The 27371-nt window shown below is 41.0% G+C and overlaps 1 protein-coding gene across 1 annotated transcript in view; it reads right to left on the reverse strand.

Moving 5' to 3' along the window:
* The window catches only part of WDSUB1 (WD repeat, sterile alpha motif and U-box domain containing 1), a 56655-nt gene extending 31250 nt beyond the window's left edge, over positions 1-25405 (reverse strand). The window contains exons 1-5 of the mRNA XM_065413399.1: positions 25243-25405; positions 21160-21581; positions 14405-14589; positions 5123-5215; positions 3461-3554 (exon numbers count right to left, since the gene is read on the reverse strand). Of these exons, the coding sequence (XP_065269471.1) occupies positions 3461-3554; positions 5123-5215; positions 14405-14589; positions 21160-21557 (770 nt within the window). The 5' untranslated portion in view covers positions 21558-21581; positions 25243-25405. The remainder of the gene's footprint in view (positions 1-3460; positions 3555-5122; positions 5216-14404; positions 14590-21159; positions 21582-25242) is intronic.
* Between the last annotated feature and the right edge of the window lie 1966 nt (positions 25406-27371).

The raw sequence follows: 27371 nt of genomic DNA on the forward strand, positions 1-27371 counted from the left end.
ACAATTTTTATAGTGGGGGTGCTGAGAGCCACTGAACCAAACTGTGAACCCTGGATATGATGGAAAGCACCTCAAGTCAGGGGGTGCAGCGGCACTCCCAGCATCCTTAGTTCCAGCACCTGTGCTCCTATCTTCCAAGTATTTCTGCTTCAATCTGGACCTTGAATATCTGCTAAGCAGACTAGAGGAAGTGGCTCAGTACAGAATGTAAAATACTGCATAGTTAAAATATCACTATTTTTAATAAGATAATCCAAATACAAAGTGTTACATGTTTATTTTCAGCAACTACAGTTCTTCCTGAAAGATGTATGGAGTACAGCTATACAGACTGGATGCCAACCTCAAGAGATCAAAACTCATGAATCGGACCCTCAAAAATCATGCAACTGGCACAAAACCTGGCCCAAAAAAATTGAGTTTTTTTTTTAAAAAAATCATATCAACTCTTATGTTTTAGTCTGTCTTCTGACTTTCCCCTCTATTCCACTGTCAATGTGTGGGTGATAATTTCAGGCTGAAAAGTCAGTCTTTAAGGTATACAAAAATGACTGCCTCTCCCTGGCTACTCAGACGGGATGTCTAAACAGTAAAGAAAAACCTGCGCTGGCCTGTGCCAACCGACTTGGGCTCATGGGCTGGGTTGTGGGGCTGTTTCATTGCTGTGTCGATTTCCGGGCTCGGGCTGGAGTCTGAGCTCTGGGACGCTCCTGCCCCACGGAGTCCTAAAGTCCAGGCTTCAGCCCGAAAATCGACACAGCAATGAAACAACCTCGCAGCCCAAGCCTCACAAGCCCAAGCAGCCTGGCACGGGCCAACCACAGGTTTTCTTTGCTGCGTAGACATGTCCAAAGAGACATGTCCTCACCCATAAGATAGGAGAACTGCCATCCATTTCCTATTACTATCTTGACCCAGCAGCACCACTTCTCTGCCTCCCATTGCCCTAGGGCTAACTCTTCTGTCTGGTTCCCAGCACCACTACTCTGCCTCCCCAATCCCCTCCCACATTTGTGATCCAAAAAGAAAATACCAAAAAAGAGAATGAAAAGAACCTTTGGCTCCCCAAAACAAAAACAAAAAACACCACAAAGAAAAATGACAAAAAGTTATTGTCCTCTGGGATTTGTGTTATGACTTTAATTAGTGGTTAATCTACAACATTCTATTTTTTTCTAAAAAGGTATTTTCTTAATTTAGAATTTTTTGGTAATAGAATGGAAATTAAAAGGGCGTATTGTTAGAATTGTTATTTCAAGTTGCTACTTTGACAGCTTACAAGAGGTTAAGTAATTATCTATTACGATGTGGAATAAAATCATGCCTAATGTCATTGAAATATATAAAAACATAAATGATTATAAATATTCTACCTTATCATTTTCTTTAAAAAAAAAAAAATCAATGTTAGAATACAGAAAATAAGGAAGTTGATCCCACCATGATATTGGTTACTTAATTTAATATTACCAAAACATTAAAATTTCCCTTTCTTGTAAAACCATCCATAACTGTTTTCTCTCCCACCCTCACATTTTTATACAATACTGATACTATCAGAAGAAACAATTACTACCTTTAGAATACACAGCATGTAACACAGTAACATGATTTCAGGGCATACCCACTTTTAGTGGTGGCCACTACTCCAAATCAGGATGTTCTCATTATTACAAGTAATAATATGAACCTGGTGTAGAATTAATAAGCCAACACCTTTTACCTGCAATAGTCAGAGTCAAACAGAGATTGTATTTCTACATCTAACTGAAATGGACTCTGGCTAGCACCTTAAGTGAATGCACAGTATTAATATTAATCACTAGGGTCAGTATTATTTGATTTAAAATATCTACATTTCATAAATATAATCTCATTTTAATAGGGTTTTGCATGCTGGGCTCCCATTAAGACTTACACCTACAAATGTCCATGTTTCAGTAATGAGATGAAAGCAGAACCTTAAGTCATAATTATATAGTACTTAAAAACACTCAAGTGATACTCTGGGTAGCCAGAGTCCATTGTCAGGAGGCTTCAACACCAATCTAGGATTTATTGCTAATTTCTGATGAAAGCATTAGTTAAGAGACGTAAATAGGGTTTAAAATTCTATTGGTTAAACCGTTAACCATTAAGCAGTTCATATAGGCGGGGAACTATTGGCGCAGGGGGTGCTGCAGCACCCCCACATTTTACACAGGGTCCCAGCTGCCAGCCCCGCGCCCAGGGTCCCGGCAGCTGGGATGCTGGGCGAGGAGCCAGCAGCGGAGTTTAATCATTAACCAAAACCGATAAGACTGATGCTAATCGGTTAACCAGTTAAACTTTTACATCCCTAATATTAGTGAAAGATTTCCTATCTGAAACATGGTACCGAGGGAGTCCTATGTATCCTGAGAGAATTGTTGTTACATTAATAGACAGCACTTTTCACTTATCACAACAGCATTAAAACCCTAAGCCTGTGTCACTGCCACAAAACAACTCCCCAGGAGTGAATTTTTTTACCCATTGTTGACATGGAGTGGTAAATTCCATCCGTCTCCTGTGCTATTATAGAAAGAATATGGAGGACATTTGAATTTTTCCTCAGATATATTAAAAAAAACCCTAATATCAATAATAAGATGTTCACATACAATACTCCTTAAACACCAGAAAAATCCACCCTCTACAAACATATTAAGGTGAACAGTAAAAGAGAAATATATTTATAAAATATTTTTTTAAACAGTAGGTAGAGCTTAAGTAGTGTTGGTTCAATATTCACATGGCATCAGAAAATATGCCTGAAATATTTATAAGCACATATTTTTGAAATTTAAAAAAATGTATTTTTGCATGGAACACTAGCATTTGTACATACAAACTGTGGATTTGTACATGTATCTACAAGTTTTATACATATATAATAAATTGAGTTTTTGTGATGTGCCCACAAATATTATGGGTAAATTTTTGGAAAAGTACAGAAATCTGGCACCAGAAATAAACACTTTGCATGTGTTCCTTCTCTCCCCTCCCCCACAAAAAAGAGAGTGAATTCCTTTGGGTAGTTAAATGTTATACATCTTATTCCAACAGATTCTAGAATATTATTAAAATACATATATCACTTTCAAATTTTGTGTGCATGTGTAGGTATATAAATTTTACAAAGTCAGTATTTTAAAACATTTTAAAACAGTTCTAGGCCACTGTTTATATTATCTTCATGTAATAATGTAGATAAGTGTCCAGAAAAGCTTTTCACACATCAAAGCTGAAATTGAGTTCTACCCCACTCCAACACTCTCATCCTATTCCTTAGTAATTTTTCAATTAACTGAGAATTAACTTCAGTGCTTAAAAACAAAAACAACTCAATTTCCACTTCAGAAGGGGGAGATAAATATTTACCTAAGCACAGCCATCTACTGTAAAATTTAAACAACTAAAATAAAGTGAAACTGCTTACCCTGAGACTAACATCTGCCCATCATAGGAAAAAGCACAAGCCAGGACTGGGGCAGAGTGTCCATTCAATGTGCATTCATATTTTAATTCACAACCTACAAACACAATTAGCAAAAAGTAGAACATGATTTTTCTAAACTTGTTAACCAATCATTTTCCTTTAAAAATGTTTAGATTTATTACTTTAAAAGGACTGAAAACTTGAGAGCTTGATATAGTGTAATCAAGTGAGGCCAGCTGTCAATAGTATAAAAGACAGCAGTGATTAGTGGGGCATAGGGACACCCTCCAACCACACCCTCTGTTCTTTGGCCAGGCCCCTTGCGCCACAGTGTGTAAGGGTATGTCTACACTACAGGATTAATCCGAATTTATATAATTCGAATTTAGGAAACCGATTTTATAAATTCGAATGTATTCGGCCACACTAGGCACCATTAATTCGGTGGTGTGCGTCCAAGCTACCGTAATAGCATCGATTTCCAGAGCGTTGCATTGTGGGTAGCCAATAATATCTAATTGCCAATAACATCGAATTGCGGCCACACTAACCTTAATTCGGATTAACAATACCGATTTTGACGCTACTCCTCTCGTCGAGGAGGAGTACAGAAATCGAATTAAAGGGCTCTTTAATTCGAATTAAATGGCTTCGTTGTGTGGACGGGTCAAGCGTTAATTCGAATTAAAGCAGCTAAATCCGAATTAAAGTCATAGTGTAGACCGAAGGGTTGACACAGAAGCAGTTATTATGGCTCTACTCTGCTTAGAATTTCTGGATAAATTGACTTTGTGGCTGTTTTGTGCCACCAAAGCAGGCTCATGGATCTGGCCTCAGACCATAATGCATGCACAGAAGGGGGTAATTAGGATTGCATGGGCAACTTTAACTTTAGTATTTCCTCACTTCGGCTGCTTCACTTTGAAATCTTAACATTCTTTTAAAATAGATTTTTGTATGGAATATATAATTATATTCCTATACAGTTAAATATCTGCACATACATACAGCCCACATATGTACAGAACACACACAAAAAAGAAGAGGGAAGGTTTTTCCCCCCCCTTTACTGAAAATGGTTTTGGAGCTCTCAGTCCCACTTCTGCTGGACTGGTACCTAAATCACAAAGCCACCCCCCATAGCAGAAATATTTGTTGCAGTTTTAGCACATGTCATGGATTTAATGGACAAATGAGTCACTCCAAGTTATGGTCAACTTAGCTCAGGACTGGGGTAATTTTAATACCATCACTGTCTGCACTGTACCTCTTTGGGAAGGATAAAGAGAGGACTCTGGTCTCCAAGCATGTCAACCGAGCACCTTTCAACAGTTCTACACTCAAACAAATTATTGGTAGTGTCCAACAAATAAAAAATACTCTTGTATAATAAAATGCGTAACATAATAATGTACCAACTATTCTGCGGATTTGTAACATACTGTAACTGATTACTGTACGTCAGTTAAAAACTTTAATAAATAAAGAAGTTAAGCAAAGCTTGATCCTGCAAAGTGCAGAGCCCTCTGACTCCACTCTAGCGAAGCACTTAAGCAGGAGCTTAACTTTAAAAGCATGTGATTAGTCTCACTAACTTTGTATCTATAACCTTGATTGATAGGAGCTTATTAGCACTAAATTGTAACTTATTCCTATACATACCTAAGAGATGAGCAAGTGAAATAAGCCAAAGCTTGATCTGGTTATCCTGACCACAAGATGCCATTCGGAAGTATCTGGATCCTTGTTCTCCACCTGATAAAATGAAAATGTTTTAAAGGGGATCAGAAGCACTGAAAAGAATGACAGACCAGTAAGCTAGGTTACAATTCTAACATTTCAATTTGAAAATTAGCTTCCACATTCCTAATACCTTTTTAAAGTATTGATAAAATAATTATACCAATGAATGGTATGATTTTGCAATCAAGTTAAATTGTATAGCAGATATCACATTCAAATGTTGTTTCATGAATAGTACAGGTGGAAGAAATCCAAAACTGAGCAGTTGTGACAATAAAAATGAGATAGCAGTCAAAGCTAAAGACTTACCACCAGCCATACAAGATAGTTTAATTTCTCCCTGAGGGCTCCCCTCTCCACCTCCCATGCTGAGTGGAGCTACAGTGCAGGAAAACATCTGGCCCATTATTTAAAGTTTTTTTAAAAGTCTGTTTTGTGGTGTTATGACAACAAAAAAGAGTGGCTTCGATGTGTATTTGACCTGATTTATTTGTAAAGGATTTAACAGCCCTACAGAAAATAAATAAATTATATATATATATAAAAACCAACAAAAAAACCAAAAATCACAAAACAGGAAACTGCAATGGTTTTATGAACATTTTTATTTTCAAGGATTTTTTAAAACATATTAATATATATTATTTCATTTAGAGTAGACCCAAATTTGTAATTCACACACTAGAAACAATTTCAGTTCCAATTTTACAGCAAAGACTTAAGTGTAGAATGCTGTTGCTAGATCCCTTTTCTAAGACTTAGTAACTTTTACAATACATGCTACATATAAACTAAAAAATTATATTGTTATAAGATAAATACTATGAGGTATAATCATAATTAAATCTAAAATACACTCATCAAATAAATGACTAAAGCACCTTTGGCAATGCATTTTCTAGAATGGTCAGGCTAAACTCTCTCATACAGAGAGATTAGGGCACTGGACCAAATGGCCGTTTGAGGTCCCTTTCAGTTCTACACTTCTATGATAATCTAAGTAAAATATCTACCTAAGAAGGATACCATATAACAAGGGGACCATGAAGAGCATGGTCCTTAAAGATAGAAATTTCGATTTTCAAATTAAATGTACAGTGAATACAAAGAAGTAAAAACATTAAACAAATCTTGCATTTTTTCTAGTGTGCTTATTCACAAAATTCAGGAATTCACAAAGGGCCTACCAGTCATTAGTACAAATTAGCAAGGTTCTGTTGTATTTGAAAAAGGTGATTTATATGGAAGTCTAGAAACAGATTCTACTGCCAATTTACTGTGATGATATAATTTTGTGATGAACCTGGCAATACAAAACTGTGGAGATGTTTTTTGTTTTGCAAAAGATACTCTGTACATAGTTGCCAATCTTGTTTTCCTTCTTCCTACTACTCAAATTATTGACTACTTGAAGATGGGTTGATCAAAATGGATAATAAAGGTTGTTTCTTTTTTGTGTTGGATGAAGCGAGAGAGCCTTTAAACGTGGTTGTATGCATGTTCTCTCCAGGTCAGCAGTTCTCAAACTTTAAAAACTAATGTACACATGTAAAATTCAAGAGTACTTCACATATTTTCATAACTGTAATCAGTTTAGTTATAATGTGTTCATATTCTGATAAATGAACCCATGTACCACCTGACTGCAAAACCAGTACCAGTTTGAGAAAAGCTGCTCTCTGAGAGACAATTAAAACAGTGAACATGAAAGAAGTTTGCCCATTTAAAATACAATGCCAATCAGTGCATTCCATTTCTGAGTAGTGTGTGAGGCAATTGTAACAGTATGATAAAATTGCTCCTAAATACTAAGAAGTGATCAGCTCTAACTGAGGGCTAGGTAGCAAATTTGTTTTAAATACTGTATATAACTGCTATTCTGTACATTAAAAAATAATGGGCCAAATTCATCACTAGTGTTTGAATAGGTAACTTCAACAACATAAGTGGGAGCTATATCTGAGGATGGAACTCTGCCTTTAGCTAGTTAATTTGTTTACTGAAGGACCTGAATGCAGGTTGAGAAATCTAAAAAAAGGTCACGCTCTTTTACTGACTGCGAAAATACATCTCTCCTTGGCAAAACTGTTTTCTTGATTTGTGTTATTTTAATCTTCTAAAACTTTGTGCCTCATTTAAGATTATGTCTCGCTTTTTCATTAATTTTAATTTTGTGTAAATCTTTCACACATAATTTGTCATAAACCTTGACATTTCAAAACCAATCTGTATGCAATGGGTTTTGGGAGTAAAAACCTACATTTGAAAATCCAAAAATTCAAGAGAAGGAAATTTGAAGCATATGTTTATAACTTTTAAATGGTACCGAGCCTAAGGGCTTTCTCCTGCCCTTATGCAAGCCTTTTTTAATTCAGATTTTCATGTGATAGTAATTAAAAATGGCACTTTAACTGGATAGTTAATGATGCAATGATAGTATGCATGTCTCCAAAATTTGGTCTGTTTTCCCAGGAGAACTGGGTACAGCTCTGGGGAGGCGTGAAGGAGTGGTACCTGTGTATACGTATAAGACAGTGGAGAATGTAGAAAAATCAGAGAAGTGGCCCCAGATGACCAAATTACATGTATTCTTTTGCCCAATTTGTTTTACATTTTGGAAAAACTAGGTGAAAGTTTCTCCTATGGAGCGTTAATATGTATTCCCATGACCTACACAGCAGCTAAACTCCTGTTCTGAATTAAACCCAACTCAGCTCAATCAGCTTCAACAGTTATGTGGGGAAGTAAGTCAGAGCAAAATTTAATCCTAGTTCTCCATAATCCTGGAAGCATTTCTAGGATTATCTGTCACACAGAAATAAAGATATTCTTGACCAGTTCTCATTAGAACTGGGTCCAAATCACCACCTCAGATCCAAAATCCATGAACTGTGCGTAAACTCAGATGCAGTTTTGAACTTTGCAGCTTTCCTCTATCTGTACAATGGGCTGACCCAAAGCCTTGGATCCAAACATCTCGGAATTAGAAACAAGTTTTGCATAGGATCTGATCTTTGCAGTTTGGGCCTAGGATTTTTCCCCTATTAGGTACAATCAGACAATGGGCCAGAACCTCAATTTGGTTTATGGCCCCTTTACTCCACTTAGATGGCACAAATGGGCTGCAAATATCCAGCAGAGAATTCTCCCATTGATGGGTATTCCCTGATTGGTGTTGCAGTTGGGTCTTGCTACCTCCATCCTCTTTGCCACAGTTATCCTCCATCAACACAGAATCTTTTAAGTGCCTTGTGACAGAGGCACAATACATTGCTACCCACCAGATGTTCTAAGCATGGTCAGGACCAGGGCCGGCCCTGGGAATCACAAACACGGATCTGAGGCCTCCCCCCTCAATCTCCCATGCTGTGTGAAGATACCGTGCAGGAAAGAATCTGCCAATTATTTTAACCATTATTGTTTCTGTCTCTTCTGTGCCTTACTAACATCCAAGGGCTCGAACCTGCAATGTGTTAAGTACTCTGGCTCTGATCCAGCAAAGAATGTGCTTAAGTCATTTGCTGGATTGGGGCCAGAGCATACTTTGAAGGCTCAAACCCTAAAGCAGGGGCAGTTATTAAGGAGGGGAGAAACATTCATAATCTTTGTTTTAAAAAGAGTACATAATGGACAGTGGCCTGCCCTCCCCGAATATCAAGAAATCCAGTCAGGGAAACACCACGTCAGAAACCCAATAACTGTGCAAACTACAATTGCTGATGTGGGGAAGGGAGTGGTCACATCGCATTTCCCTCAATGGCAGTCATAGACAAGTGTCTTATACAATGCTTGCAGAAGCCTTATCTTCACTAGGTAAAAAAGGTGTGTTCTTTACCTTGTGTTAGCTAACATGAGTTAAGTCCAAGTAAGCAAAAGGCAGGTTGAGTGATTTTAGGCTCCCCCTCGGTCTTTAACTCGAAGTGCTAATTTGTGTTAATGTTACAAACTGCCTTTTCTTCACTAGAATTTTACCTCATGTTAGTTACCTCATGTTAGCTAACATGTTAAGAACACATCTCTTTTCCTAGATTAAGTCTTCACTGCCAAAACAGGTGTGGGGTTTTTGTTTTGTTTACAGTAATATAACGAATATAGATTAGCTACCATTTAAAAAACCCACATTTGGGGGCAGTGAAGACATAGTCCCAGCAAAGACAAGGCCATAGTAAACTCTGACTTGAGGTGAAGGGGTGGCCTACAATTTTATATGAAGTCACAGCCTTATAAAAGAGATATTAAGTTTTGTTTGTCAAGCACTTTGGGATTCCCTGGAATATGAAAGAAGTTGTGAAAACCATCTCTATTCTATCAAATCCCCAGGGAAATAACACCTTTATTCTCCATCAATAAATTATAACAAAACGAAAGCACTTAAAATTAGAATGTAGAGAACGAATTATGCACACTTTTCATTTTACAGATCAGTAACAACATTGCTACTAACTCTGTTTTCAGCATGTTTTTCTAGTAGTTTTTGGCCTGCTAAACCCAGGGTTGTGAGTTCAATCCTTGAGTGGGCCATTTAGGGATTTGGGGATTGGTCCTGCTTTGAGAAGGGGGTTGGACTAGATGACCTCCTGAGGTCCCTTCCAAGCCTAATAATCTATGATTTGCAGTATTTCCTTTTTCACTACTGAGATTTTTAAAGCTAGGATTGTTGACTTTAAATAGAAACGAAAACATACAGTTCTCTATCCTGCAATTGCAGCTTAACCACACAATCCTTACCATGATGAGAAGCAAGAGCTATTTATAAAGTGGATTCAATTCTAAGAAGCCAATTAGTAAACAACCACAGGGAAGTGAGATGATTTGATGTACTTGGCAGGATGGAAACAGAAGAATGGCTTTTAGTAGTTTTCCCAAATGAGAAGAAAACCATCTACAGTGCATCACTGTCAGAATGAAAAGAAAGAAACTATAATGATAACATGTATGTCACAGAAATAGACGACTCAGAAAAAAATCAAAATGAAATCTATATCAACAGAAATAAAGATTCAACACAAGATTCTAGAGGAGAAAAGAGAAGTGCTGAATTGTAGAAATCCTAAACCACAATGTAAGCTATTAAACCATATATTTTATACACTAGCTTGTGGAAAAAACAACCTCCCACTTAACACAGCTGATTAAATATAACAAAAGAAGTGGAATTTGTCAAATCAAACCTTATTTTTTCCAGAGCAATTAAAATCTATATCTTCTGGGAAAAGAAGTGTTAAGATTCTAATTAACCATAACTAAATCCAATTTAAAGAAAATAGCAGAGTCATCTGTTATGAATAGCCTAATGCGTAAAGAATAATCAGAAACTTTGGTTTCATAGCTTGCTCTTTGAATTAGGAAGGTGAAGAAACTCAGTTTAAAAAAAGATTTTCTTTTCATTATACTGGTAAGCACTGCTTTTATGAGCTTTGTTACCTTTTAAAGGCTGCCAGTAATACTGAAAGTTTCAACTATTAGCAATAAAACTGAGGAAAAAATATAAGATTCCAATAACATTTCATTAAAAAAAAATTACAATCAGTTTTCAAACTACACCATTGGGATCAGACAAAAAACCCAGTCTGTACTCTCATGCAGGGAAATGCACATTTTCTTGTCCATTTCTCCCTTACAAGGCAGAACTAACAGGAGGTAGCATTACTGGTGGCACAATTTTTAAATCTACAAAGTACACCTCTACCTCGATAGAACGCTGTCCTCGGGAGCCAAAAAATCTTACTGCGTTATAGGTGAAACCTTGTTATATTGAACTTGCTTTGATCCACCGGAGTGCGCAGCCCCGCCCCCCCAGAGCACTGCTTTACCGCGTTATATCCGAATTCGTGTTACATCGGGTCGCGTTATATCGAGGTAGCGGTGTAATCTTTGGAATATTTTCTTTCTAAAACTATGATCCACTTTAGAGGAAAGGAAATCACAGGAGCAAGGGTGTAATGCTTAGTTCATAACTGAATTTTCTAGGAGTCTTTCCCCTGTTTAGAGATTTTATTTAAACATCACACCTCCTTCCTGTATCATGACAGAATAATTCAGTGCTGTCCCTCACAACTTGGAAATTATTCCCCTTATTACTGCGCACTTTTCAGTGGATACACACTTGACAGATTTGGTATTATCAATCGCTAACTTTTCATTCAGTAGCAGATGATCACTTTCTGCTTTCTCAACTTTTCCCTGTCTCTTTGCAGCAGATGATAGAGCTTTCTGTAATATATTATCCTTAAGTGTAACCAATGCTGCTTGGTAGTAAGAAACATGCTTACTATATAGAATTAGGATTCTTTGGCATTTTTAAAAATTCCAATTGATACTTCACTAAAACAGTGCCTGGCATATTTGTGAACTTTGAAAACAGAACTTTATTTACCACTTCATGAAAGATCACAAAAAAAACTATGAACCTTGGCTTCATAAACAGATCTAGAAAGCAGAAATAAAAAATGATGAGATTATTAAGGCAGGTTACATGCTAATAAATTATTGCCACTGAAACTAAGGCTCCTGTTTCATGCTATGGCCTCCCACAAAATCAAGTTATTATTTATGGGGTTTTCTAGCTCTTTATGAAATATGTTAGCCTTTCAACCTGCCAGACACTTTTGAACTTAAGGGCTTCACACCTTTGTCATTCTTCTGGATTCTCCTTCATTTCTATTTGTGCATTTCTGCTAACCTTCCAAATGTGAACGGAATGAAAATCAGTGTAGTGTTGTCTTTCTCAGAGCTGGACCAAGGCCCAGGCAATGTAGGCCCATGCCCAGGGCAACAGCTCCTGCAATTATCTCAGATTTTTTTTTTTTTTTTTTTTTAAAGTTTCTAGCCCCCTTGGTTGTGAGCAAAAGATTGAAAATATGAACACAGCATAATAGATGTAGCGGTGTCTGCCTAAATCTGTAGATAGCCTGGCATAATAGCGCTAAGAAGTTTGAATGGCTCCACATATTTCAATGGGGTGTTAACTATAGGACTCGTTATGCCACCAACAATATCCCAGTAAAGAAATGTGTGTGTGTGGCAGGAGTAGTTGTCTTAGCCTATTCATCACCCCAATGGATGCATCCTGGCTGCAGGAATAAGCACGGTGAGGAGGGGCCTGCCTGCTGCCACCTCTGCCGCTCTTTAAATGGAGATGAGGACCACTGTCACTTCAAGTAGAGAGTCGGGCCACAGTGGCCGCCACATTGTGTTGTGTCTATGGCCCTGGAATGACTTAATCCAGTTCTGCTCTGACTCTGCAGACAGACATTTCCAAACGCCTCTTCTGCAGCTCATGGTTTTGCCAAGCAACAGCAGTCACAGTAGCTAGGAAGGTAACGGAGGGGTAGAATAGCAGAGACATTCCCCTTTTGACAGTGCAGTCTCTAGGGAATAGGAAGGATAGCAAAGATTCTCCTCCCTCAGAGCAGCCAGGAGACTCTGGCCCTGATTCAAGAAAATAATAAATGGGAAATCAATGCGACTTAAGCATCTGATTAAGTGCTTTCTTCAATCAGGGCCTCTGTAGGGTAGAGGACACAGAAAAGGCCATCTTCCCCACCCTTCCTCTGCAGCTAGGGGTCAGAGGAGCTTCAAATGTATTAGACACCTGCTAACTAGAAGCTTATATGAAAGAGGGAACCCCCTATGTGGGTTCAAGGAGAATATTCTGGTTCAAAATTCCAGCACTCTGCTTTTTGGACCCAGCTCTGCCCAAACTATCATACCTACCTGTGCTTGGCAGGTTTCATTATCCAGCTAGTGGAGGTCTATTAATATGGACCCTAACTTAATATGGACCCAACTTCCACATCAGCAACTGAATGATTTTATAAATATGCTGGACTGCTTATTGGCTGAGCTTGCAAAGGCCTTACACTCAATTTGACAGCATTTTTCTGTTAGCCTGTCAGTATATCCATCTGTCTGTAACATGATTATCTTTGAATGCCCCATCCAATCAATTCCAAAGTTTCAGATAATGTTCTAGGCATTAATGACCTGAACCCTACTGATTTTGGGGAAATTTGGAAAACCAAAATGGGGGGCACATGAAGCCCCTCTTGAGCACAGCTACAGACTCAAGCACCTTTACAACTGTCTATAGATCAAACAACTGGTTGATGGCACCCATTAATGCCTTCCAGCATAACAATATCCATCTCATCTCTGCTCATCCTCCCAATAGAGTTGAACATGTTAGCTTGTGAATGAATTCACTCCCAGACAGAAAGAAGAATAGTGGGAAAGGAGACTGTATGGGGTGCCATGGGAGAAAGGGGCATGCACACAACCCTTGGCATGCAGGGGTGGGGGAAATGGGGCACACAGTCTTTGGCATGCGGGTGAGGGGGAAGTAGGAGGCAGAGCCCTTGGAATGGTGATGAAGAGGAAAATGGGGGAAAGGAAGTAATGAGGATTCAGAGTCCCTGCCATGGGGGAGAAGAGGAGAGACTGCTATGGCGGAGAGGGGGAGGAATAGGGTCCATATTAATAGACCTCCACACAAAACCCCTGCCATTGAGAAGGGGAATGGGGGAGCCTGGCATGGGAGGAGGGGGATCCAGAAAGCCCCTGCCATGGGGGGGGGGGCGAGGTGAGAGTGGGAGGAAGAGGGAATGAAGCACACAGAACCCTGATGGGGACAGATTGTGGGTACCTGGTATGGCGGGGCACATACAGCCTCTGATATGGGGAGCAAGGAAGGCAGACAGATCCCCTACCATGGAGGAGAATGGAGGACATGAGGGGGTGGTGAGAACAGCGGTGTACACAGAACCACTGGTATGGAAGGTGAGAATGTGGGACCCTGCTATGGGAAGATGAGGGACACATACAATCCCTAGCAGGAGAGAATCTGGGGGCAGTTCCAGGAAATTCCTAAAAAAAAGAGGGATGGGAGGGTGGCACACAGGGAGCTTGTGTGGGTGTGCAGGAAACAGAGGAATTCAAAGAACCCCTGGTGTGTGCAATAAGCTTGGTCTACACAAGCTATGAAGTGTTCAACCACCTACTTAGATTCCTAGAACATTTCTGCATCATCAACTCCAGCACAAGGGCAAATGGAGGGCACCGGGAGTAGTCTGAAACATCAAGAACACTTTCAGTTGCTATTCAGTCCTGAGCACTGATGATAAAAAAGTTATGAATAAAAGCAAGAGCTGGAGGAAAAAATAATATGAAAAAGGAATTATTTAAAATATTAAAGTAACTAACCAGAAACTGCCTGTGAAGAAAAATCACAGCAGGTGACACCAAGATCATGTCCTTTTTCATTATACAAGCACCTCATTTTATCATCCCAAATGGTTAAATCTCCACATGATGATCCAGTGACAAAGAGATTTCCATTAGGAGAAAACGCACATGCCACCAAGGAACCATCCTTAACACTCCCAGATCTGAAAAGCAAGAGAATAAAGGACTGAGTTTAGGGAACGTAATACTCTGAAATGTTGATCTCTAACTGCCATATGATATAGAAAAAATAGTGAAAAACTGAACTGTTTCTAAATATGGAGCTTAAAAAGCATAATAAAAAGGGACAAAAGATGACAAACTGTGCAAACAGATGTGAAATAAGCACATATATAACATATGCACAGGGAATTGCTCTCTGACCACAGAAGGAGAATGGGAGTTGTTACCCCAAGGCAATATTCTGATTCAGTAATAAAATGAGCCCTGAACTAAAGCCCACCCTCATGGATTTAGTATTCCCAAGAGCAGGATACTGAGAAAATTACAACTCAGACATTTATCTAAATCAAAGATTAACATGCAACCATCACAACAGAGACTTAAATATACATAAACAGAAAATCACATTTATGAACTAGGTAAGTTTCAAATCGGTCAGATCTGGGTTTTACTCCCCCAAAAACTCAAGCATAGATCCATATTATGTGTCTAGGAGACTAATATTTTCCAGTTTAGGACATGGGGCTATTTCTGAACAACAGAAATACAAGAAGAAAATGTTGTCTGAAAGAACTGATTTCTATTTTTTTAATCTCTTTTAAAAAGTCAGTCTGAAGGGGTTTTATTTATTTATTTATTTTAATTATTCTCAGAGGTTTTGTATGCCAAGTTTTAATTAGGAATTAACTTGTACAACTCGCTTAAAAAAAATCTCTCTATAAACTCCTATTTGGCTAGTGGATATGCAGGTTTGTTTTGCCTTTTTTCTAATGTCCAGCCATTAGCTCACATTTAATTAGCAGAGTGTCCCATCCACTGGCTGCATTCAGTGGGCCTACCTGATCCAAAAGCCCAATGAAGTCAACGGAAAGTCTCCAATTGGCTTCAATGCTCTAGATCAGGCTCCAAGTAGGAAAACGGTGGACTACAAGCAACAATTCTATCCCATGAGACAAAATTCAGTTTATCCATCTATTCTGTATGGATTATTGTATTGTGGGATAGTTGGTGGTTTTCTTTTGTGGATAGCAGTTTTAGTTATTTTCAGAAGTACCAAGAGTTAGGCGTCTCTTGTGGTTTTACAAATATAAATTAATCAATGAAACGGTGCTTCCCTCTCTAAACACAGACATAAGAGCTACACTAAGCTATTTTTACCTGGAAACAACACTTTTTCCATAGTATCAGAGAGGTAGCCGACGAAGTGGGTATTCACCCACGAAAGCTTATGCTCCAATACGTCTGTTAGTTTATAAGGTGCCACAGGACTCTTTGTCACTTTTTCCATATTATATCCTAACCGTAGCATCATGAATACTAACACAAATACTTTTTTTCCCACCTCTTTACAACTGCCATTCACTTTAAGTAATTATTAAGTAAGTAAGTAATTGGCCTCTCAGAGTTGGTAAGACAACTCCCACCTTTTCATGCTCTCTGTATGTGTATATATATCTCCTCAATATATGTTCCATTCTATGCATCCAAAGAAGTGGGCTGTAGCCCACGAAAGCTTATGCTCAAATAAATTTGTTAGTCTCTAAGGTGCCACAAGTACTCCTGTTCTTTTTGCAGATACAGACTAACACGGCTGCTACTCTGAAATTTGTCCTTGAAGAATACCGTATATGGTGGCTCCGAGGTCAGAGCTTTCACTCTGACACTTGTCTGGCCAACGTAATTGCTACAAGGAAGGCAACTTTCCACGACAGGTAGGAGAGGGAACAAGAGTCCATAGGCTTGAAGGGCGGGCCTATAAGCCTGGCAAGGACCAGATTGAGGTCCCATTAAGGGACCGTGTTCCGAACCGGTGGGAAGAGCCTCTCGAGGTCCTTTAGGAACCTGACCGACATTTCATGCGAGAACACTGATTTCCCCTGTACCCGTGGGTGAAAAGCCGAGATGGCCGCTGGATGCACCTTAATAGAAGACAGGGCTAGGCCCTGGTTCTTTAGGTGGAACAGGTAGTCTAGGATAGACTGCAAGGGTGAATGCCATCGGGGAGATGCTCCGTCCCGATGCCCAGTGGGAGAACCTCGTCCACTTCGCCAGATAAGTCGCTCTAGTGGAAGGCTTTCTACTCTCCAGGAGGACCTGCTGTACCTCACTACAGCAGGTCCGTTCCTCTGGATTCAGCCACATAGCATCCATTCCGTGAGGTGGAGGGAGACAAGGCTTGGGTGCAGTAGACGGGCCGTGATCCTGCGCTGGGGGCAGCTACTGCCAGATCCATCAGTGTGCTGAACCAGTGTTGGCGCGGCCACGCTGGGGCGATCATGATGACCCGTGCTCTGTCCCTCTTGGTCTTTGACAGGACCCTACTGATTAGCGGAATCGGTGGGAATGCGTACATCAGGTCCCCTGACCATGACAGGAGAAAAGCGTCGGAGAGGGCGCCTTTGCCAAGGCTCTGCAGGGAGCAGAACTGATGACACTTCCTGTTCCATCTGGTGGCAAATAAGTCCACTTGAGGAGTTCCCCACCTCTGGAAGAGCATCTGGACCACCTCTGGATGGAGCGACCACTCTAGTGAGAGAAGAAGGACCTGCTAAGGCGATTCACCAGAGTATTGTTCATGCCAGGGAGGTGGTAGGCCTCCAGGTGGATCGCATGCTGGATGCAGAAGTCCCACAAACAGAGCGTCTCTTGGCAGAGAGCTGACAAGCAGACTCCCCCTTGCCTGCAAACGCTGCATCGAGGCCGTGTTGTCCATCAGCACCCGTACCACTTTGTCAGGTGCAGCAGGAAGACCCCAGAGGCCAATCGGACTGCCCTGAGTTCTTTGACGTTTATGTGCAACGCAAGCTCATCTGGGGACCACATCCCTTGGGTCCGCATCTTGACGAGGTGTGCCCCCCAACCGAGGTTGGAGGCATCGGAAATCAGGGAGACCGAGGGGCATGCATTGTCTAACAGTTCTCCGCGTAAGACCGCACTCGGTCAATCAACCACCGCAGAAAGGTAAGTACCCTTGGTGGAATCATGATGACCTTGTCTAGGTGATCTCTGGATGGGGAATAGACTGTTGTGGGCCAATGCTGGAGGGGCCACAGCCTCAGCCTCGCGTGGCGAACAACGTACGTGCACGCTGCCATGTGGCCTAGTAGCTGGAGGCAGACCCGGGCCATGGTGAGAGGGAACATGGAGAGTCTGGCGAGGAGATCCACAATATGCCGGAACCTGTCTTGTGGCAGGAAGGCTCTTGCACAGGTGGAGACAAGTACTGCTCCGATTAATTCTATCCTCTGTACTGGAACTAATGTTGATTTTTCCTTGTTTATCAACAGGCCCAGGGCGTGGCTTGCAGTACTGTGACATTGGACTGGACCTGGAACCTGGAGTGGCCCTTGACCAGCCAGTCGTTGAGGTATGGATAAACCCGAATACCTTGACGTCTGAGGTAAGCCGCCACCACTGACATACACTTGGTAAACGCCCTCGATGCCATCGCCAGCCCAAACGGGAGCACCACAAACTGGTTGTGACTGAAGCCTATCGTGAAATGGTCCATAGTCATAGAGGCCCAGGCAGGGAGGAAAGGAGACAGGCGGTTGAAGAAACAGTGGGAAGTAGATCTGGACAAATAGGTTTGCCGAAGCAAGGAATGTTCCGTCACTGGCTGTAAGAAAGAACTGAGGGTGGGGGGAGCCGGCGATGCCCCTTATACCATGGCATACGCATGTCTCTCCAGAGGGTGCCAGAGCCAGTCCCCTACAGATACAACTGAGGGGAAAACTTCCGGCACCAGTGCATGTGGCGAGCACACACACCTAACATGAATGGACATGAGCAAGCACTTGAAGAAATAAGGCTATCAAAAGGCTCAAGAAAACTGCATTTAAGCTTCTAGATATGGAGGTTTAATAATAAAATAATAATGAATAATACTTTGCACTCTAACAGCATCTTCACAAGACTTTGTGAAGTTAAGTGTACCAAAGACAAACTAAAAGGTAATCCATTCACACACACAGAGTTGATTAAGATTTTTCTGTTTCCCTTGTAGCAGTTAATGACATGACACCTAAAACTGTGTGGGAGGGGCATTCTTTTCCTCTACTCTCCTTTAAATATTAGTAATACCATCAAATACTGCAGGAGAAACAAAGGACCATAGACCTTGCGTTTGGCAGGTAATTAAAGGATGAAATTATTTTCAGTTATTTTTCTCTAGGCTGTATTTCTTTGTAATTTTAACTGCACATATTAGGCCCCATTTTTATAAAGGTTTGAGATCAATGCACATTTTTGTGCACGCAACCGTGCATGCCAATGCCCAATTTGAGAATGCAACTACACACACAAAGCAGTGCAATAAAAGTCACACAAGCAGTTGGCCCTCCAGGCCTTAAAGTTGAATCTGCAAAGGCAAAAAAGTGGGTTTTTGTTCTTTTTTGCTTTGTAAAAGCAGCCTACAAAGGAGTTTTTTGTCACTCTAAATTGTTCAGATTGCTTTTTATATTATAAATTCAGCCTGGAAGACACTGATGACTGGAGAAAGTACAATGGTGACATCACATACGCTAAGAGTATGAAAGTAATTGAGAAGGGAAAGGATTTTTAGTGATAATGGTTTAACTGGTTTTGTTAACATCCACTTAACTTCTGAATAGACTAAACTTTTATTAAAAATTCAATGCTTCAAGAGGTCACGATAAACATGCTCTGAGACCTCTCACTGGTCCTCTGAGCAAAGTGAGATTTGACATTCCTAATTTTTTTAAGTTATAGGCAATTAAAAAAAAACAAAAAACCACACTCTTCAAGCCTTCTGTATGCATCATAAAGAAGGAAGAAATGGCTAAAGCCCACTTTAAAAAAAAATGTATATGTCAATCTTTAAATGTATAGGATTTCAGACATTTAAAAAATATTCAGTTTTGTAAAGTTTTCCAGTTCACCTCTAAGTCAATATGACAAAGACAACAGGAAGCTCATCCACTCATGCAGTAACACTTCTACAACAGGTAAAAGACAGGTTTTGCCTACACAAGCTGCTATTCACTCATCTTGCTGTTCAGGTATCCTTCTTTTCACAAAAAGTCCTAAGAAATTTGCTAAAGCCACAGGGCTTTTTAGTGCAAAAACAGGAAGAACTATTCAGGACAATGAAGAAATGAAGTCTTTATTAAATTTCTAACTCCAGGGTCAAAACTTGCAATCCCTCTCTAAATTCAAATAACATTTTCCCGAATTAGACTACAGGATTTGGCCCAGAGAGTTAATTATCGATGTCTATGGACAAACTGGATAAATCCTCAAAAAAATCTTTTTTTAAAAAAAAGAAAAAGAAAAAAAAAAAGTACATTTCACTGTAAACAGAATCATTGAAAAAAGGGCATTTCCCGTCCTTATTTTTGTAAATAATTATTTGCTACTGAATAGCAGGCTGAATCCTGTCCCCATATCCCTTACTGACTTCAGTGAGAGTTTTAGATGTGCAAGGAAAAGAAGGATCAGGTCTGCTATTTGTACCATTCAATCAAAGTACACCTTCTACAAGCAATAACTGGGAGGTATAGCCATCCTTTGATGACCAAAAATCTGGGGTTTCACCTCTGAAAAGGATTATAACCCTTCAGCCCTAGATTAAAAAAACCCAACATCAATCCACAATAAATAAATTGGAACACTATTCTATAAGCAAAAGATTTAGGGTGGGGGAAGGAGATAAATAGTGGACATTTTAAATATACTGCTTACAAAATAACCTTTTCCAGCTTCATTTGTGTAATAAGCTATAATACAATATAGCATATCATTATACTATGTATATTTAGAACTAGATTTTAATCTGAATTATGCAGTACAATACAAAAGGGATAATACACAAGCATACATTTCCTAAAGCATATGCTACTCTGGCAAGTAAAAAGGTATGAAACGTGTAGAAGTAAACTACTAACTTATGACAATGCACTAATGTATAAATGAAAGGAATTTTTATTATTATTTTTTAAATAAATTTAAGATGTTGACTATCTCATTAATCAAATCTGACACAGCCCCAATTTGTAATCTCATTGTCCCTTATTCCCAGTTGCCATAAATCAATTCTACTGAAGGAGTATGATTTATGCAATAAATGACAAGCCCTGATCACAAAGGAATCAGGATTTGGCCTTAGAAGGGTTGGGCTAAAACAACAGTTAAATCAAATACTGCATATCCAAGATGCTCTAATTTTTCATACTAACAAAATATAGCTGTTGCATTTGAAGTGCTGAGATTTTATCCATCTTAGTTCCTTCTTCCATACCTCTATAGGCTCAATTTCCTCTTTTCTGTGTTAGACAATGTGGTGGTAAAAATGCACTATCCATGTCTACAGTACAATTTCCACCATAAATATACTACCAGTGGAGTAGTATACTGTTGAATTATATTTTTGCCAGTGTAAACAAGGCCTAAAGACTTGATCCTGAGAGGTGCTAACAACTACAGCTCTCGGTGAAGTCAGTAGAAGTTCAGCACCTCTGATGATCAGGCCATAAGAATATTATATTTCCAAAATGCCTTCTTAGTTATTATCAGTAAAACTTGGTATTTACCTGTACAATTTCAATGACTGCACATTCCAAAGAACGATGCTACCATCAGCTGCACCGGAAACTAGGTAAGCGGAGTCAGGGGAAAATCGGCAGACTCTTACAGGGCTGCCTCGGGGCTGCTTCAGCACTGCCAGCGTCTGACCATTACGAGTATTCCACAGCATCGTGGTACCATCTGTCGAACATGAAGCTAAAATGTGTCCAGAAGGAGAAAAGCAGCAGCAGTGGACAGCATAAGTGTGACCTTTTAATGGCGAGTAGGGAAGTTCAGTAAAGTTGTTTAAAGAATAGAGGCGGATTGTTTTGTCCAGGGAGCAAGTAGCCAAGCAGGAAGAGGAGAAGGCACAGTAGTTGACATCATCACTGTGATCAGCTAAGGTGTGAATTAGTTTCACCATTTTATCTGCTTTAAACCAAGTTACCTGAAATTAAAAAAAAGTTAATACAGTTAATACATTTATCTTAGTTCTTCTACTTTAAAAGTGACATATGGATTGTTTCCATTCAACTAACTACCTAACCAAATAAATAAATAAATGTCCATTTCAAGAGGCAGTTTATTTTTGTTCAAGGTTCATTTTTGCCTCCACTAAAGTCAATGGGAGCTATGCCACTGACTTCAACAAGAATATGATCAGGTCTTTATAAGTTAATTACAGGGTGAACATTTAAACTTGTGCAGTAAAAACTAAATTTTGAAATACATATAACAGCTGAGTCCAGTCTTTTTTTAAAGGAAAGGAGAGGAAATTAGTTTGAGATTACCCCAAAATTTGTCTTAACATAATTAATTAACGCCCAGAGTGGTTTCACGGTCTCCTTTGCTGACATTCATCTCCTCACTGTGACTGAATCTGCTGCAAACTGGTTTAATAGGGCAAATGGGCATTGTAAAAGAAGCTGATGAATCTAATGATTTACCACACATATAGCATGTTGAGAAGAAACAGTTTTTACTTTATGGAATGAGATCCAAGTTTAAAATCAAGAGACCTTAATTAGGACCACCTCTGGAGTGGGTCAATTTATTTTCCTACACTACTTTTAAATGAAAAAGAGTGGATTAAAATTTATTTTCCATCATAGTAGGGTAGGCCAAATTGCACCAGGTATGATATTAAATCATTTTCTCTAATTTGGAACTCTGTCTGATTCCATACTTCCATAGATGTCTATCATGAAAAGTTATCCACAAAAAGCCAAATATGGCTCTTTGTTGCACCAATCAAACTACAGTTCCAGTAAGGTTGCATTTTATGTAATAGAGAGCAAAATCCGACCTGACATCTTTTATCACAATAGTTTATTGTCTTGAATAAATTTATTACTGTACTTAATTAATCTGCCTGAAAAAGAGCATAAAAGTCCTGCAGGCTGTATTGTGTTAACCTTTTGTAATTTATTTTTTCTTATTTGTATACAATAGTGCCTACAGCAGCAGTGGGCAACCTGTGGCCTGTCAGGGTAATCCGCTGGTGGGCCGCCAGACTGTTTGTTTACATTTGCACAGCCGCCCACAGCTCCCAGTGGCCACGGTTCACCGTTCCCGGCCACTGGGAGCTGCGGGCGGCCGTGCAAATGTAAACAAACAGTCTGGTAGCCAGCCAGCGGATTACCCTGACGGGCCACAGGTTGCCCACCACTGGCCTATAGGCCCCAATTAGGATTAGGGCCTCATTGTGCTAGGTAGTATATAAACAGAGTAAAAGTCAGTCTCTATCCCAAATAATTTACAAACTCACTTAAAGGGAAACAGTAATAAGATCATGAATTTAATTGGCCCATTATGTGTAGAAATAAATGGTTTTGAGGATATTGAGGGAGGGGATGTTTTTAATATAAATAAGATAATATATTAGTTGGCTTCTTATGTTTAAGTTTTCTTATTTCATTGAAAAGATCACATTATGGCCAAATTTTTCAAAAGTGACTAGTGATTTTTAGCATCTCGGTTTTTCTGTTCCCAACTTGAGAGCCTTAAATGAGCCTGATTTTCAGTCACTTTTAAAAATCTTGGTGATATTAATACTGGTGAATTTTACAGATACTCTACCTGTTTCGGATCTCATTTACTGAAGTCACTGATGTTACAGCAGGGTAAATGAGATCAGATTCAGGCCTAGTATGTCCAGAATGTTTTATAATAAAATGTGAATGAAACATTAAGGGAGTAATACAAAAGATAATGGTTATAAATTCTCAGCATCCATACACTCTTTTTATCCACTATGAACTCAATCACATGAGTTGCTCAGCTACCTCAACTCCCACGGACATCCACGGGAGTGGAGGTTAGTCGTCATATGAAGGATCAGAACCGATGGTGCAGCTGTATCACTATCCTATTACAAAGTGTTTTCTATCATACATCAGCCTCAGCTTAGTGGTTAAAACAGTCTTTTTAAAAAAACTAGACTAACACATCCTATCTGGTTTCTCCATACCAACTTTTTACTCTTCTAAAGGATTAGTTTAAAATGATGAGTGAGTAAAGCTCGTAAGGAAGCAGGTATCAAGCCACCTATTGGAAACTACTCTGAGCTTGGGAAAAAATGCATTATTCCAGCAATAAATATCTTGCAAGTCATATAGCATTTATAAAAATATAGCCCATTGAAAAATAGTACCAATGTCTTGGGTCTTTAAATCAGTGCACCTACATCTCTCCAATAAAATATACTGCGTTGTTTGGATGTTATATTTAGTGCTGTTACCCAAAAGAACCAACTCAGGTTGAGCAGAGTCAGGTGAGAGTAAGAACCTCTCCCCTACACAACACCTGCCAACACCAAAGCTCCTGAGGATGTGGGAGCACGAAGCCAGAGATGGCTTTATAGCTCTCAGGCTTCTTGTGCTGTGCATGTTCCAGTGTTGCTCTGTTGCCCTTTTGTTCTGGTTTAACTAGCTCAAAGGAACTTAGGGGTAACCATGATTTGGGTCATTTGTCTGCGAAGTGGTTTGCAAATCTCAAATGTTCTCAGATATCCTCAGGTCAGACCATGAACTGAGAAAGCACTAGACTATGCAAAATCTAAAAAGTGGCAAGCTCACCAGAAAACGCCAGACTAGCAGAAAACACACCACGGCTATAATGGGAAATGTAAACAGAGACTGTGGGAATAATGAAGGCAGAAGAAATTGGTACAGGTATAGGGTGACCAGATGTCCCGATTTTATAGGGACAGTCCCAATTTTGGGGTCTTTTTCTTATAGAGGCTCCTATTACCCCCCACCCCCTGTCCCAATTTTTCACATTTGCTGTCTGGTCACCCTATACAGGTAAAGGGCAGATTTATTTTAGTAGAGCTAAACATTCAAAGCAGTTTGATTTACATTTTGTGCGGGAGTCAGATCCTCTATGCCAGGGGTTCTCAAAATGGGGGTCAGGACCCCTCTGGGGGTCACAAGGTTATTACATGGGGAGTCATGAGCTGTCAGCCTCCACCCCAAAACCTGCTTTGCCTCCAGCATTTATAATAATGTTAAATATATAAAAAAGTGTTTTTAATTTATTGGGGGGGGGTGTCACACTCAGAGGCTTGCTATGCAAAAGGGGTCACCAGTAGACAAGTTTGAGAACCACTGCTCTATGCATTGTTAAAGCTACACGGATAGAGCGGGGGACTATCATTGGGGCGGGAGGGGAACCACCGCCACCGGGCTGTCTCCTGGCCCAACGCCCTTCCCTGGGCGGCGCTGGCAACTGCAGCTCCCACGGGCTGGTGCCGGTGCCGGTGCCGCTCTGCTTCCAAGGCAGGGCCGACACCGCCCCGCCTCAGAGCACCGCCTGTCCCAGGTGCCGAGAGGTTCCCACTCGCGAGAAGCGCCACACCAGCCCCGTAGCCGGGGGAGGGCGCGCAGAGGAGCCGGGGCCGGGCCATGCCACGGGACAGCCGCAGGGCCCGGCGCAAGGCCTCAGCGAGCGGGGAAGGCTCCTGCCTTAGCCCCCCAGGGAGGACACCCCAGGCCGGCTGCGAAGGAGCGGCGCGAGAACCCCCGAACCCCGCCCGTATCACCGCCGCCTGCGCGCGCGGGACCCTCCCCCCAGCCGGACCGGAGCGGGGCGCTGCGACCCCCCCTCACCTGCCTCGGCCGGCCGGGCGCCTCCGGTGCAAGTCACGTGACACGGCACCGCCCTCCCAGGTGTGACTGTGGGGGCGGTAGAGGCCAGGTCCCAACTCACCTGCGCCCACGTGACCCCGCAGCAGGGGTGGGCCGGGGCAGTGACCGAGCCAATGCCACCGCCCCGCGCTGACCACGTGGGCGGAGTCCGGCCTCTCCCAGCTGATTAGCTGAAGAGGTCCTGGCCCCATCCCGGGGCGCACTCCTCGGAGGCTCAGGCTGCAGCGCGCTGCCTCGTTGGCCCCGCAGGCGGAGCCGGAACCGGAACCGCCCTACTCCAAGAGCCACCCCCTGTACCGCGGCGGATCGGTGCCTGCAGGGGTCTGCCCGGCCTGTGTTTAACCGAGTCATGGGGGCACCCTGGCCGGGACACGCTCGCTGGGGCGAAGGTGGAGGAGGTAATAGTGGTTACTGGCCCAGCGGCTACTGGAGAGAGTGAGAAGAGCTGCGTGGCGCTGGAAAGCTTTTCTCTCTCGCCAACTGCAGGTGGCCCAGTAAAAGCTTATTCCCTCACCCACCTTGTCTCTCTAATATCCTAGGATATCTATGGCTACAAGAGCAGGGTGAATGTCATGTCACGTCACGTCACATCAGTGTTAAGTCAGAGTTGGTCGGGTGTAGTGTATTAAAGTGTTACTGGTAGCAGTTACCGATAGGTAATGGATTGTAAGAAACTGCTACTGTGGTAAACTGATACCTGATGTAGCAAATGCCTAGATAGCAGTTTTTTGCACTATAGTGTATGTGAGATTGCTACGGTTAGAAATCTGCTCCCTGTAGCAGTTATTTATATGCATGCTCAGTTTGTGTGACCATACAAAAAAGTCACTTTGCTCAAATAAAAAAGCCTCTCGGCCCCCAAACTATTTGACAAGCACCGCTGTTTGAGTCCCACTGGGGTAACTGCTACCCCCTCTGCCGCTGCTTGTGGCAGGGTTTTTCCCTCTGACATCACCTCACTTCTGGGCTTAACTCTGCCTCTTCTTTCTCCCCCCCCCTTCCTGATTTTGCCCTTTAGCCCCTCTCCTAGTGCTGCCCCAGCTGCTTGACCACCTGACCAGTAAAATTTCACCCACTGCTCAGAACCTGGCTACCCCCCTCCTCTGATTTGCCCCCTTTGCCACTTTTTAACCCCTGTCAAAAACAGTCCCAAGAATCTTATGGCTAATAAGGGCAGGGTGAAGGGCAGTGACTTCAGCAGATGTACTGAGCATGCTCAGTACACCTTTACTCCAGAGAGCACTTTAATACACCACACCTGCCATAAGCATCATAATGATCATATGGCCAGATCCCTTACCTAACAGGTGGGGTACACTTTCACTGCCTAATTCCTGGGTCAAGCCGCCTAACTTGTTTTAATTAGACCATATCACTCAGAAAGACATCCCATCTCTCACTTCTCTTAATAAACTCTTCCAGTAGTTAGTTATTGGCAAGTTTAAAAATTCATTTCCAGGTTGCATTGGTGTAGCTTGACTGGATCTTGCTTGACCCATACATCCTGTTCAGGATACAGTCTCTTACGTCACATTCTTTATTACTACATACATAATTGCTGCATTTGACTTTGTTAAAATGCATGTTTGATTACACCCATTCTAATCAAGCAATCCAGATAGTGCTAAATGACTTGCCCTTATTTATTATTCCAGCTACCTTTGTGTGATCTGCAAACTTTACCAATGGCAGAGTGAGATTAAAGTTATGAGGGGCCTAAGGCTAATGGGAGGGAAGGGCCTCAGTATGAATTACATATTGCAAAAAATTACAAAGTCATCAAATATTTATCTGCATACATATTTATGTAAAATTAAGTTTATTCTACTCTCACTACACTCAATTCTTCAATTTCCCCCCCCTTATTTTAGCTGTGGCAAAGTCATAAATGATGTCATCGTAATTCAAAGACCTGATGATTTCAGCCTCAGTGCTCAAGAGGGACAAAGCACTGAGATGCTCTTGAGTCATGGTGCATTGGAGGACATTTTTTAACCTTGTTAGAAGAGAGAAGGAACGTTCTCCACTACAGTTAGTGATCATTAGTGACAAATGCTATAATGCAGTTTCAACATTTGGGAAACATTCTA

This window comes from Emys orbicularis, chromosome 11 (assembly GCF_028017835.1).
Source record: "Emys orbicularis isolate rEmyOrb1 chromosome 11, rEmyOrb1.hap1, whole genome shotgun sequence".
Classification (NCBI taxonomy): domain Eukaryota; kingdom Metazoa; phylum Chordata; order Testudines; family Emydidae; genus Emys; species Emys orbicularis.